Below are 15,243 nucleotides of genomic sequence, written 5' to 3' on the forward strand. Positions count from 1 at the left end.
AAACAAAATCAAATGGGCCGATGGGCCTGCCCGGGCCAAAAAAAATCAAAAAATCGGCCAGCCCAAAATCGGGCTGGCCGATGGTGATTTTGGGCCGGCCCGGGCCAAAAAAAAAAAAAAAAAATTTTTTTTTTTTTTGGGCCGGCTCGGCCCGGCCCAAAATCACCATCGGCCCACCGGGCAAAAGCCCGGTATGCCCGATGGCCAGTCCACCCCTGATTACTACGTGCTCCTTTACGGTTTCCACTGGATTTAAGAATGTAAGCGGCAGCCAGGATCATCATCAGCCCCAGAGAAATGGTTGACGCAGTCGCCAGTCTTGAGTTCATATTCCATTTTACCCAAAGGCAGTTCATACAATAATGAGAAAAACACAAAACAAAGGCAAAAACAAAACAAGAGCTACATCTCAGATCGTATGGATCTCACTTAGCATGTTAAATGTTAAAGTTCTTGGCAGCACTATCCATCTACCACTGCTCTATCTGCAGTCTCTGAAGTCTGTTTCTATAGTTTCTGCCCCGATCTCTGTCTGAAGTCTATGTTTGCAAGCATAGTCTGAAAGCTGACGTAAGAGACACCGGAGTCTGGAGTTTATTCCTGCAGACTTGTCTCATATAAATACATAATATTGCTTCCTGGGATTGACCACAAAATACCTTTGTTAGCATGTAATCATTTTTATTACAAGATTAAGATGTGGAAATAACAGTGTTGTACAATCTCTGCCTGTGGACAGTTATAACTGCCAGTAATGGCTCCTTTCACTTATTCAAAGAGAGAGGCTATCAGCTGTGTGGTAACACTTTCATTTGAGTGATGAGAAAGGCAGTCTGCCAACTATCTTTTTGCAATCTTATCACTAATCTTCACTTAGACACCAACAAGCTCCTTTAGCAGTTTCAACGCAAACAAATTGTCCTTTTTCAAGTCTTCTCTTCATAACAGATGTTAAAAAAAGAAAGAATCTTCAGGAAGAATCCCTGTTCATTAAGACAACACAGGAAATAAGAGTTTAGTTCCCATTTTCCTTCTTTAGAGCCCATTTCAACCCCACTTTTTCTCCACCAACTGAGACATAATGCTACACACAAGTAAGCCAGGTGCTTTTGCTGCTCTGTGTGCGTGAGAGATGGTAAACTAATTAGAGCATAAACAAGCACTTCATTAAGAACCACACATAACACACCGATGCCGTGTGGATTTCTTCCAAGCAACAATCAATATCAACAAAAGGCGTAAGTACACAAATCAAGTGTATACGTGTCTTTTCAGCACTCCACTTAATCCATCAGTCGATATGAATAGCACCACGCATTCTGACTTTACAAGCCATAGGCAGAACGATGTCAGTGGAGGCGGAATCGATAGAGCGACTGAAAGCCCAACAATCAGCCCAAACCCTCCCACCTTCCCCGGCTGCAGCGATGCGGCTCAAGTGTATTAAAGCCAGTCAGAATGTGGATTCGGTAAAATTCAAAGCAGTTTTTAATTTCGAAAGAACTAGAGAATAGCTGAGGGACGTGATAGAAAAGAGGGGAAATACTGCACTCGCAGCTGAAGCCGTTTAAGAGGAGACTATGCGTCGAGGCCTGCGTGAGAGAGCAAACACAGAGCAAACATAAAACCAGATTTGCCAACGTCAGCTGGCAGACCCCAACCCTTCCAACGCCCTCCCCACAACATTTACACCCATCAATGACAACCCCACATCTAAAAAAGGAGAGAGAATAATACAGATAAGAAATACATTCAGGGGTTCATTCACTTGATTGATTAACATTGTGCTCTTTACTGGTAGCTGGACGTATGCCAGATAAATAAAGCAGTTAGATAGAAAATGTACAGAAACAGAAAGCTTACTGTTGTAAAACTCTGAGGTTTATTGGTGTATATGCAGCATTCCTACCTGAACCTCTGTCTTATGAAGGGGAGGGGGGGGGGGGGGGGGGGTAATCTAAGTAACATTTCAACCTTCTCACTTCTTGTCGCATTTTCTCTCTTCCTTTTTCTTCCTGAAGAACCTTGGATAATATGGAAAATGCCATTAGAAATTGGAACGATTGCTAAATCTACTCGCAGACGGTATGAACCCAAGATATTTCATGCGTTTTCTCATCAACGTTTATTTCCTTTGTCAATATACATCCATTTTTACATTACAGGCATGGAAAAGATTCAGAAATGGTGACATAAACAAGTGCAGTGGTGCAGAAAACCAGCATCAACGAAGGACTGAGTATCTGAAAAGCAAATGCAGAGGATCTTCACTTTTTCAACAAACAGGTGTTAAAATCATTGAAATATGTCTTTGAAAATGACCCTCAAAGGTTGAAAAGGGATTTGCACATTTCAGTGGTGGCAGCGTTGCAGGAATCTGGACGTTCATGGGGTGGCGCAGGCCTGAACGGGGCAGGGTTGAGCCTCAGACAGAACTGCATCCAGAACTGCAGAAGTTCAGTGATTGCTGATTGTAGCAAGGCTAGTGCTACGGGGGTCACCCGACAGGACAGAGGACACAGGGTTTAGGGCAGGAACTCCTTTATTCTTCCACCCAGACACACGTGCACCAGCAGAACCTTCAGCAGAGACCTCTTGCTGGTGTGCAGCCACTTCTTATGTAGCCAGGCAGGGTGGAGAGGTTGATTGGGCACAGGTGTGCCCAATCGGCTGAGTGGCTGCTCCTCCACCCTGCCACAATGATATAACGCCATCGGCAAGGGATTTCTCTGGGAAGCCTTTCTCAGGACCTATAACACAGAGTAATATTCACAAACACTACTTTACTGTGCGAAAAATAAGTGCTATGCTAACCTTGTCTGGAGGAGGCTACGTCTCGGAGCCCAGAGCCCCCTGGGAGGACCGCCGCGCAGCAGCAATGTGTTTTATTGTTGAATTAATCCATTTTCCAGGGACTTCTATAAACAAAATGGTGAAAGCTCGTGCAGAAAGAGTGCAAACGCACTTTCTGCACGAGGTGGTGCTGGACAGACTTGTCTGCAGCCCTGATCTGCCAACGGTAGAGAATGTACGGACACGTTTGGGGAAAGAAATGCAATGATCTTGATACCAAACTTGACTTAACTAGACTAAACTAGACTTGTCTGGAGAAATACTGGGACAATATAAACTCGTAATCACAAGGTATCCACACTGCCAGAAAAACCTTTTAAAACCTTGAGAAGCAGTTTTTAGGAATGTGTCACAAGTCTTGTATTTAAAAAAGAAGAATGTAAATTAACAATTAAATGAAATGACAAAAATAAAAGTCAAGAAATACCCTGAGTTTATTCTTTCAATTTTCATTTTCTGAATCATCCCAACATTTTTCTGATCAAGGCGTGTATATAAAGTAATTTACAATTTAAACTGCACCAGCAACTGACACATTTGTTAAATTATCCAAGCAAATAAAAGTGTCTCAAAGTGTTAAATAACAGGTTTGCAAAACGCTGCACGCCAAATATTTCCCCTCGCCTTCATCTGCCCCTGCTGCACCAACAGCATATCATTGAATGAAATGCAGCCTGCAATTACCCATTATCCAATCAACTGGAGTCAACACTTAACCATTTCCACGGCTCTGGCCTCGGCCAATTATCTGCCAGCGCTCTCCGGGGCTTTCAGCAGCCAAACAGCGTTGCGTAATCTGATGGCTCTGGATTCCCGCCGCGCCGCCAGGGACGGAGACGGGCTGAAGGAGGCCGGGCTGCAGTTTGAGTGGCCGCTGTTGTCGCGGGCCGGTGGGGTGGATGTGGCTCTGGTAGCTGACAACACTGGCAACCCTGGTCCAAGCTCCCCGGGGGCCTCTGCCATTAGAATATATAAATGCTGCTCTCTTCACTTGGAAGGGCTCCAGATCGTGCTCTTCAAAAGCCTTTTAGATAATTCCCTACATTGTATCTTCATTTCTCACCCTCCCTCGTCCTGATCCCCCTGCACCCACCGCTGGGTATGCGTCTCTAATACCTCCCCCCACCTTCCTTAAATCCTGCCCTTGACCTCACAGTATTTCCCGCAACCCCCGTCCTGCTCCTCCACGAGACTAGCACCCCACCACCCAGCCCCAATCAGTCCAGACTGGTCCGGTGGCTGCAGGACCCCCGGGGGGCCGGCAACACGGGGGCCCCAGCTGAGGAGCAGGGGCAGCTGCCAACCAGCAGACACTCAACCCCGGGCCGTCCGGATGATTGCGTTTGTCAAGCCGCCACTCCGAGTCAGCCCGTCTCAGATCTGATCACCACAATTAGGGGTTGGAGTGAGGGAGGGATGAGAGGACGAGTTAAAAGTGAGGGGACGGGCTGGACGTCGTGGATCTCCGGGGTTCTCGTCAGGTCTCCTGCGCTGAAATTCCAGTTTCATCAACCGACTTAAACTCCCACCGCAGCGTTCTGTGATTCCTGCGTGGGCCTTGAGGGGGAAGTCTACTCCAACAGCTTCATTAACAGAAGCTGACAAACCCAGATGTCTCCCAACAGCTCATACAAGTGTAGGGCCTCACACGTTGAAGGTTTTACATTTGTTTTGTTGTTTTAACTAATAAAACCTCATTTTAAAAATGTTGAAATGTTGAAATGAATCAACATTAGAAAATGAAGTGAAACAGAATTATTTGTGCTGAGAAAGCTCACTCTTTCTGTGTCCGACACATCAGCCGATAATGTTGTAAAATAAATGTAATTATCAAGATGCAAATCAAGAGTATATTGATCTGAAACACTGACGAGGAAAAGCACACATTACTACCTCTAAAAGCTTATCATAATTTCAGAGGGACACTAAATAACTCAAATCCAACATGAACAGTGACCTGACAGCTGATGTTTTGGACATGAATGTTTATTTTGGCAGACGGGCTTCAAGCAGGAAAATGTTCTTTTAAAAGTTTGATGTTGGCTCCCTCTGATGGTTTTCTATGAACACTGCAAACACACAGATCTGACACACGATCATCAATCCTGGAATGAGAATAAAGACGTTTCCAGAGGAGTCAGGGGTCCGTGGTCCACAGAGATTAAAGTCAGGAGGTGTTGGTCTTTTGTGGATTCTTCGCTCAGGTTTTACTGTAAAAAATGGTGGAAGCGGTTGAGAACAGGTGTTATTTAGTTCCAGTGTCCTGCTCAGATTCTGTTTCACCACCATCCTGCCCTTGTAATTATTTTCTGAACACAGAGCCTCCAATTTGTGATTTTAATGTTATGGTGTCATTTTGAGCCGTATCTCCAGGGATTATTACAATATAATCTAAAGGATTTACATCACGAGACATGTGATACTTACTACAGGTAAATATTGGTAGCTATGTGTTAGGTTACACATCTATTAACTGTGGACCAGTATCAGAAGGTTGTAGACACGACTACAGAGCCTTAAGAAATGTCCGGAGAGAAAGAAACCACACAATAACTGTTGAAGTTTAAAATGTATTGAACAACTGCAAAGCAGCTTTTACAACCCCTGCCTATCTGAAGCGGCTTCCTGCAGGCACGAGCGTGTAGGGCCCCAAAATAAATGAAAGAAAAGATCATTGAAATAAAAGTGTTCCCTTTATGGGATTCTTCCAAAGAAATTATGTTAAAAAACATGCTAATCTCAGTCATTCAACTGTTGTTTCATGTGTAACTAATAGGTTAGTTACACAATATCCTCTATACAATACAATATACAATATCCTGACCGTGTAAAATTAATCAATTTACATCCCACAAGGTATTTTAGTGCAAATAAAGAGCATCCTCTTTGGATCCAAAGAGGATCCAGTGTTTGCTGCTCTGCACTATCTTTGTTACACTTGTATCTGACATGGCCTGTTCAAGATGTGTAAAAATCCTAAAAATTAATGTATGATCAATAAATAAAAAGTAAAACATATAAATTAACATAATTTAATTTATCTTAAGACTCTTCTAATAATTAACCTGACTGAATTACTTTCTTTTGTAGACCTTCATCCTCCTGGATATATTTCAGTCTAGTCTAGGTTCCGTGTGTGACCAACTCTTGCACGAGGATACAAGTGATGCAGTATCCTGGATGAGCGTCTTCAGAGTAAATAGCTCGCAGTACTCCCCCTTTCCCTGTCCCAACATATCCTGTAAAAGAAATGATGAAAACCCAACTGAAGAATGTCCACTAAACTCTGCATGTTGTCTATGAATACTTACGATATCAATACTGCATGTAATGAACTAGAACCAAGATCATCCAGTTTAAGATGTATACCAAGTGTTCTGTTCTCATATAGCTTTCTACATTCACAGCAGGTCCTACTTATACTTAGTTTATACTTAGTTTATACTTGGTTCATACTTGGTTCATACTTAGTTTATTTGGTGGTATATTTCGGTGCATTGGGGAGCTTTTGAACAGAATAGTCAGAGTAGCATTAAAATGAGGGGGCAACAAGGGGGACAAGGCTCTGCAGTGGGGGGCAGCTGCCCCCCTTCCCCCCTGTAGATCCACCCCTGGTTCATTAAGATACCACTTGCAGGTTACTTCAGATTAAAAATCAAGTCTCAGTTTGCAGAGACTTTTTTTCAAGTTTTTCACTTTTCTTGTAAAAAATCCTCAAATATGATTGAAAAGTAGACAAAATTCTGAATACACTTCTGCAGAAAAAAAGAAGAAGAACAGCTAGCCCTTATTTGCATTGCATTTATTTCAAATATTTTGGTCATGCGGGATCACATCCTGTTATCTGAGCATTTCATCCATCATTATTCCTCTGATATTGTTGCTAACAGCCGTAGAGCATGTTGATCCTGCTGATGTCCCAGCGGGACAGACCGTTCCTCTGGCCGATCCGGGCGTTGGGGTTTCCAATGGGGGTGATGGTCTCCCTCCCCTGGCCCACGGAGAAGGCAAATCTTCCATAGTGCATGATGGAGGAGTAATCGTAGGGCGTGTTCAGGTTGTTGGTGTCGTGCTTGTGGAAGTTGTAGGCGCTCTTCTGGATGATGTTCATCCAGTTGATCCTGACGTAGCGGTCGCGGTCGCTCCTAGTCTGCTCGTGCTGGAAGCCCAGAGCGTGGTTGAGCTCGTGCTGGACGATGCCACCGTAGATGCAGCCCGCCCTGTTGAGAGAGAGCTCCTGCCGGCCTCCCTGTCTGCCCAGGGCGGAGTAGCATCCGCCTTTGTTCACAATGCTGATGTAGTCGTTCTCGTTCCTGCGAGGGGTGAAGCGGACGCAGGTGCGGCTGAAGGCCCTCATGGCGCCCTCGATCGTCTGCCTCTCGTACCCGGAGAACTGAGAACTTATCGTGTAGGCGATCACCACTTTGCCATTGGAGGCTTTTTTCCACAGACAGCTGTTGTACCAGCACTTCATGGCGTTTCTGGTAACGGGAGCCACCAGGTCTCCTTCCAGCAGGAACTCCTCTGTGGCGTTATTGGTGGTCAGAATCTGGGTGGTCATGTCCACTTCCGTTTCTTCATCTTCTGCCATCTCTGCGTCTTGACCTTCATCCTCCTGGAAAGGTTGAGCCTGAGAGAGGCCGAGCAGGAGCAGCAGGAGCAGGCTGGCAGAGGGACTCATCTTCAGGTGTGGAGAGACTCCTTGGAGCTTGATGTCTGCTCAGTCCGGTCCAGGGTCTTTATACGCTCCTGCACAGGTGTGTCTGCAGCAGGATTATGGGTGGGGGGCTACACTGTTAGGCCTAATGTCAACCTCTGCAGGGAGGACTCTGCAGACAAACCTACTCCTCAAACACGGTCTCTTATAACTATTGATTAAATGGATAAAGTCAGCTTAACTAGCGATATTTCCTTCATCTCAACACTTTGTAAACTTTTCAACCAGTGAAATATTTTCTGTCAAATTAACCTCCAATACACCAATTTATATTTGCATTTTTCAGAAATCTGCTCTACTTATATTTGTTTTACTTTTCTTCAGTTATTCTACAAACACAAGAAACATGATCATGAAACTTACAACACTGTTACACCCAGATGGAGGTGATATGTACAGCAGGCCTTCCTGTTAAATACTAACATAAACATGTTTAGTCTGAATGCTGCTGTTTACGTGAACGCTCAACCCAACTACAACTGAGGCACTAACGGCATTAGTTTGAAATGTATTAGATTTATTTTAATTCATTTATCTAAAGCTTTAATTGGATATTTTAAAGAATCATATTTTTATTTCATGTATATCTGCACCTCTGATTAAATATATCACTTATGATTATACAGTCATTTAACTTGTACGTTTGCCCCATATTCAAAAGCTGACAACATCTCCTGAGGTCTTAATAAAACACATTTGAGGATAAAAGTTTGCATCCTTCTAACAGACGCACACTTTCTCTTTTCCCAGTTAAACAGTAAAGTTGAGGAAACATTTAGCTTTTTTCTTTTTTCTTTTTTACAAAACAAATTTTTACATTTTTTAAATAACAATAACATATTTGAACCATTTTTCAGACAATAAAATAACTGAAAGAATCTGAAAAATTGTTCAAATATGTTATTTTGTTACTTGAAAAATGTTAAATAGGATTATTTGAAATTTGCTTTGTTGATGAGAAAATATGTTTCTCTATTTTTCTTATTTTTGTGAGGGGGGGTATACAGTATATTGTTTTTCGGCACTACCTTGTTCTCTATAGCTGATATAACATGAATTACTCCTATGTGGGATCAATAAAGTTCTTATTTTTGCCATCTGAGAAAATTAAATATATTATATTTGGTGTCTAACTGTTTCCCAAGTATATTAGTGCGTGTGTGAATGAATAAATGAGACGTATAACGTACATTTCTTTGTAGAAAGGCGCTTTATGAAAATGAGTCCATTTACTTGTATTAGTTTACAGCGCAGTCTTGCCACATCCAATATGGCGGCGACGTTGACGTATCGCAGCAGCTCCATGGGGCATCTACGTATATATGTCTATGTTGTGACCCCTTCATTGCTGTTTTGTGTTTGTTAGTTGTTTAGTGCAAACATTGTTGGTTAGTGCATGTTGCACAGAGACTGTAATTCAAAGAGAGCTTTAACAACAGTCTTGTCTTTGCTCTACTGTAAATCAGGTTTAGATTAGCTGATGTTTAGTGGCAGAGAAAACAGCTATTGTGGCCAAAAAATGGACTTCTACCAAAAACTTTGGCTTCAAGCGTCATCGAATGTGACTGTTGTTACAATCATACAGCAACCCTGCCAGTTGTCCATCCCCATGATGGCCGTGATTCATAGGTAAAAACCTTTACAAATAGTCTGTTTTTCAGAAGCCACAAAAAAAAGTGAAGTGAAAAAAGTGAAATCTAGATTGAGGATTTTGGTTTTTTTTGTGCTGTGATCATTTTAATTCCTCACAAAAATAAAATTTCATATGTACATCTGTCTATGTTCATAAAGGAACAAAAATATTTTGGTGCATAAAATTGATTTTATTTTCATGTCAGCAATTAATAAACATTTTAGATGAAACCATAACCAGATGCACTTGAAGTTGCAAAAATAAACATTGAAAGTATTTGGGGCAAACATTGTTGTTTAGTGCATGTTGCACTTGAAGTTGAGAGAGGGGCTGAGCTGTCAACTGTCAACTGATCACCACCTGGTGGTGAGTTGGATGCGCTGGCAGAGGAAGAGGCTGGACAGACCGGGCAGACCCAAACGGATTGTGAGGGTCTGTTGGGAATGTCTGGCCGAGCCCTCTGTCAGGGACATCTTCAACTCCCACCTCCTGGAGAGCTTCTCTCAGATCCCGGGGGAGGCGGGGGACATTGAGTCCGAGTGGATCATGTTCTATGCCTCCATTGTCGATGCGGCGGCTCGAAGTTGTGGTCGCAAGGTCTCCGGTGCCTGTCGTGGCGGCAATCCTAGAACCCGGTGGTGGACACCAGAAGTACAGGATGCCGTCAGACTGAAGAAGGAGTCCTACCGGGCTATGTTGGCCTGTGGGACTCCTGACGCAGTAGATGGGTACCGGCAGGCCAAGCGAGCCGCGGCTCGGGCAGTCCTGGAGGAAAAAACCCGGGTCTCGGAGGAGTTCAGCAACACTGATTGTTCCAAAAAGGATGATTTATGTTCATAGTTAGACAAACTCACAAGATGAATTGGACTTAATGCTTGCTATTGAACATCAATCCCTTCAAAAAGCTTTAATGTTCATGAGGAGTATACATGGGACACATACATATGTATGCATTTACACTCACTGGCCACTTTATTAGGTAAAATAACTGCTCCAACTGCTCTTCGATGGAAATTCCTAACCAGCCAATCACATGACAACAAATCAATGCAATTAGGCACGTAGACATGGTCAAGATAATCTCCTGTAGTTCAAACCAAGCATCAGAATGGGGAAGTACGGTGATTTCAGTGACTTTGAGCGTGGCATGGTTGTTGGTAACAGACGGGCTGGTCTGAGTATTTCAGAACCTGTCGATCTACTTGGATTTTCATGCAAAAACCTCTCTGGGGTTCACAGAGAGTCGTCGGAAAAAGACAATATATCCAGTGGGCGGTAGTTTCTCCCCGGGACGACGCCGTAGTTTGACCCAGCGATCGCGTCTGTTCTCCGGCCGTGAGCTGCTGATGTTACCATGGTAACAGCTGCTGCTGATGCGGCCGGACCGGCGGCTCTTTTGATCCCCGGAACATCGGATCAAATTACTTTTGTTACTTTTACGCCTGAAAAGATGTTAAAACGTAATAAAGTGGCATATTAACAGCGCTACAGCTGGAATTACAACAGCTTCTAGTCTGCTTTTAAATCTCATCTTTCGCTGACGTTTTGGTGCGAGATGCATTCTGGGATACACTGTAGCACACTGCTGTGTGAACGGTCTGCTGGAGCAGCGTACTGAATCGTTAATTTAGTAGGCAGTATTCAGTGCATACTTTGCAGTATGTAGCATGTAGTGCGGTATTGTCCGAATTCGGAAACGGCCATGGTCAAGAGAATCTCCTGTAGTTCAAACCAGGCATCAGAATGGGAAAGTACGGTGATTTCAGTGACTTTGAATGTGGCATGGTTGTTGGTAAAAGACGGGCTGATCTGAGTATTTCAGAACCTGCCGATCTACTGGGATTTTCATGCAAAAACCTCTCTGGGGTTGACAGAGAGTCGTCGGAAAAAGAGAAAATATCCAGTGGGCGGTAGTTTCTTGAGGGCAAAGGCCTTGTGGATGCCAAAGGTCAGAAGAGAATGGCCAGACTGGTTGTAGCTGATAGAAAGGCAACAGTAACTCAAATAACCACTCGTTACAACCGAGGTATGCCGAAGAGCATCTCTGAATGCACAACACGTGGAACCTTGAGGCGGATGGGCCACAGCAGCAGAACCACACTGGGTACCACTCCTCTCAGCTAAGAACAGGAAACTGAGGCCACCGAAGGGGATGTAGCTCAGTGGTAGAGCGCATGCTTAGCATGTATGAGGCCCCGGGTTCAATCCCCGGCATCTCCATTATCTGCATTAATAAACCCAATAAAGTAGGAAAGGGTAATCAGCAACACTGATTGTTCCAAAAAGGATGAATTATGTTCATAGTTAGACAAACTCACAAGATGAATTGGACTTAATGCTTGCTATTGAACATCAATCCCTTCAAAAAGCTTTAGTGTTAATGAGGAGTATATATGGTACACATACATATGTATGCATTTACACTCACTGGCCACTTTATTAGGTAAAATAACTGCTCCAACTGCTCTTCGATGGAAATTTCTAACCAGCCAATCACATGACAGCAAATCAATGCAATTAGGCACGTAGACATGGTCAAGAGAATCTACAGGTGCTGGTCAACGAATTAGAATAATCTGAAATAGTGCAATCATTAAATTCTTTGAATTCATTTTTTGTGCAGAAAGCAAATCAGGTGTTCATCGCACCTGTCCTACTCATTAGAGTAATCACAGAACTCGTTACCTGCAAAAAAAAATCTGCTCAGCTGAGCTTTCCAAAAGGCCCATTTAGGCCATTTAACTGTGACACTGTTGTTTTATTGAATTAGAATAATGGAGAAACCGTTTCATTGAATTAGAATAATTTTTATTATAATTAAAATCATCACTTTCTCAGTATTTTGTGGCTGCCCCCTTGGCTTGTATGACTGCCTGAAGTCTCCGCGGCATCGATTTGACCAGCTTGTCGCAAGTTTCCGCACTCACAGCTTCCCAGGCAGTGGCGATGTTCTGCTTCAGTTGGTCCAGCGTAGTCGGCTTTCTGTCGCGAATTTTCCGCTTGACGATGGCCCAAAGGTTTTCAATGACATTGAGGGCAGGCGAGTTGGCCGGCCATGCCAAAATTTTCAAGCTGTTTTTTAGTGAACCAATCTTTGGTCGACTTTGCCGCATGAGCTGGTGCAAGATCCTGTTGAAATATGAAGTCTTCTTCGCCGAACTGTTCCTCAACAGTCGGAATCAGGAACGTTTCCAGAACATCTTGATATACGGCAGCATTCTTCTTGAGGAAGCAGAGTTTCCCTACACCCCGAGCAGACATGCATCCCCAGACCATAACGCTCTGGGGAAACTTGACGGATCTTTTCACGCACTCGTGGTTGTAGGTTTCGCCACCACGACGCCAGACACGAGGACCTTGGTCACCGAAGGAGATGCAGAAGCGTGATTCGTCACTGAAGACCACTTTCTGCCAGTCTTCAGCAGTCCACTCGCCGTGTTCTTTGGCCCACTTCAGCCGTTTCTCCATTGGTTTCTTGTTCAGCATCGGTTTTACTGCTGGAACGCGAGATTTGAAGCCGAGTTCGCGCAGACTACGGTAAGTGGTTGATCTGGAGACGTCAGCGCCGGTCTGCTTGTTCCACAAGTCGGTGAGCTCGGAAGTGGACTTGAACCGGTTGCTGACTGCGATCTTTCTCAGCTGCTTGTTGTTGCGAGCAGAAGTTTTTCGGAGGCCGGAACAGTTGGTGCGCTTGCTGCAGTTTTTCTTGAGAGCTTTGCAGACGGAAGACTGGCTGATGCCGAGCTGCTCAGCAATATTAGTTTGGGTCAAGCCTTGTTGGCGAAGGGCTTGAATTTGAGCCACTATTCCGGTTGAGAGGTCGCGCTGCTTACCCATGATTGATTTTACAACTTAGAAATTCTACTCAACCCTGACTTTATACTGCACAGTGAACACTCTTCACAGAAAACAAAAATTCGAGCATTTATTCTAATTCAATGAAACGGTTTCTCCATTATTCTTATTCAATAAAACAACAGTGTCACAGTTAAATGGCCTAAATGGACCTTTTGGAAAGCTCAACTGAGCTTTGACAGGCAGGTGTGAGCTGAGCTGTGATTACTCTAACGAGTAGGACAGGTGCAGTGAACACCTGATTTGCTTTCTGCACAAAAAATGCATTCAAAGAATTTAATGATTGCACTATTTCAGATTATTCTAATTCGTTGACCAGCACCTGTACTGTAGTTCAAACCAAGCATCAGAATAGGGAAGTACGGTGATTTCAGTGACTTTGAGGCGGATGGGCCACAGCAGCAGAACCACACTGGGTACCACTCCTGTCAGCAAAGAAGAGGAAACTGAGGCTACAATTCACTCAGGCTCACCAAATAGCCGAAAAGCCTCTCTGAATGCACAACGCGTCGAACCTTGAGGCGGATGGGCCACAGCAGCAGAACCACACTGGGTACCACTCCTGTCAGCAAAGAACAGGAAACTGAGGCTACAATTCACTCAGTCTCACCAAATAGCCGAAAAGCATCTCTGAATGCACAACGCGTCGAACCTTGAGGCGGATGGGCCACAGCAGCAGAACCATACTGGGTACCACTCCTCTCAGCTAAAAACAGGAAACTGAGGCTACAATTCACTCAGGCCCACCAAATTTGGACAACAGAAGTTTGGAAAAACGTTGCCTGGTATGATGAGTCTCAATGTCGGTTGCAACATTCGGATGGTATGGTCAGAATTTGGCATCAACAACATGCAGTGTGTTGCGGAAATTATGACGTTGATTTGCAAGAACTGAGCGATGGTGGTATAGTGGAGAGCATAGCTGCCTTCCAAGCAGTTGACCGGGGTTCGATTCCCAGCCATCGCAGCACTACTTTTGTGAGAAATCTGAATTTTCACACTTCAACAGACTGTTTTGCATGGAACTCGTAACTCTTAGAACTTCCTGTCTTCCTGTCTTAAGGAGCACCCACCGAAGGGGATGTAGCTCAGTGGTAGAGCGCATGCTTCGCATGTATGAGGCCCCGGGTTCAATCCCCGGCATCTCCATTATTTGCATTAATAAACCCAATGAAGTAAGAAAGGGTAATCAGCAACACTGATTGTTCCAAAAAGGATGACTTATGTTCATAGTTAGACAAACTCATAAGATGAATTGGACTTAATGCTTGCTATTGAACATCAATCCCTTCAAAAAGCTTTAAGGTTCATGAGGAGTATACATGGGACACATACATATGTATGCATTTACACTCACTGGCCACTTTATTAGGTAAAATAACTGCTCTTCGATGGAAATTTCTAACCAGCCAATCACATGACAGCAAATCAATGCAATTAGGCACGTAGACATGGTCAAGAGAATCTCCTGTAGTTCAAACCAAGCATCAGAATGGGGAAGTATGGTAATTTCAGTGACTTTGAACGTGGCATGGTTGTTGGTAACAGACGGGCTGGTCTGAGTATTTCAGAACCTGTCGATCTACTTGGATTTTCATGCAAAAACCTCTCTGGGGTTCACAGAGAGTCGTCGGAAAAAGAGAATATATCCAGTGGGCGGTAGTTTCTTGTGGAATGCCTTGTGGATGCCAGAGGTTAGAAGAGAATGGCCAGACTGGTTGTAGCTGATAGAAAGGCAACAGTAACTCAAATAACCACTCATTACAACCGAGGTATGCCGAAGAGCATCTCTGAATGCACAACGCGTCGAACCTTGAGGCGGATGGGCCACAGCAGCAGAACCACACTGGGTACCACTCCTGTCAGCAAAGAAGAGGAAACTGAGGCTACAATTCACTCAGGCTCACCAAATAGCCGAAAAGCATCTCTGAATGCACAACGCGTCGATCCTTGAGGCGGATGGGCCACAGCAGCAGAACCACACTGGGTACCACTCCTCTCAGCTAAGAACAGGAAACTGAGACTACAATTCACTCAGGCCCACCAAATTTGGACAACAGAAGTTTGGAAAAACGTTGCCTGGTATGATGAGTCTCAATGTCAGTTGCAACATTCGGATGGCATGGTCAGAATTTGGCTTCAACAACATGCAGTGTGTTGCGGAAATTATGACGTTGATTTGCCA

General features: G+C 44.0%; 1 protein-coding gene and 3 non-coding genes across 4 annotated transcripts; 3 read left to right on the plus strand and 1 right to left on the minus strand.

Moving 5' to 3' along the window:
- Positions 1–6,736: 6,736 nt before the first annotated feature.
- On the minus strand, positions 6,737–7,649 carry LOC133449548 (high choriolytic enzyme 2-like). Its single transcript, XM_061728711.1, has one exon. The coding sequence runs from the start codon at positions 7,532–7,534 to the stop codon at positions 6,737–6,739; it is 798 nt and encodes a 265-aa protein (XP_061584695.1). The 5' UTR covers positions 7,535–7,649.
- Positions 7,650–11,351: 3,702 nt separating this feature from the next.
- On the plus strand, positions 11,352–11,423 carry trnaa-agc (transfer RNA alanine (anticodon AGC)). Its single transcript has one exon. It is a non-coding gene; the product is annotated as a tRNA-Ala (tRNA).
- Positions 11,424–13,953: 2,530 nt separating this feature from the next.
- On the plus strand, positions 13,954–14,025 carry trnag-ucc (transfer RNA glycine (anticodon UCC)). The gene has a single exon. It is a non-coding gene; the product is annotated as a tRNA-Gly (tRNA).
- Positions 14,026–14,135: 110 nt separating this feature from the next.
- trnaa-cgc (transfer RNA alanine (anticodon CGC)) lies at positions 14,136–14,207 on the plus strand. The gene has a single exon. It is a non-coding gene; the product is annotated as a tRNA-Ala (tRNA).
- The last annotated feature ends 1,036 nt before the right edge of the window (positions 14,208–15,243 follow it).

Source organism: Cololabis saira, chromosome 8, assembly GCF_033807715.1.
Source record: "Cololabis saira isolate AMF1-May2022 chromosome 8, fColSai1.1, whole genome shotgun sequence".
NCBI classification, from domain to species: domain Eukaryota; kingdom Metazoa; phylum Chordata; class Actinopteri; order Beloniformes; family Belonidae; genus Cololabis; species Cololabis saira.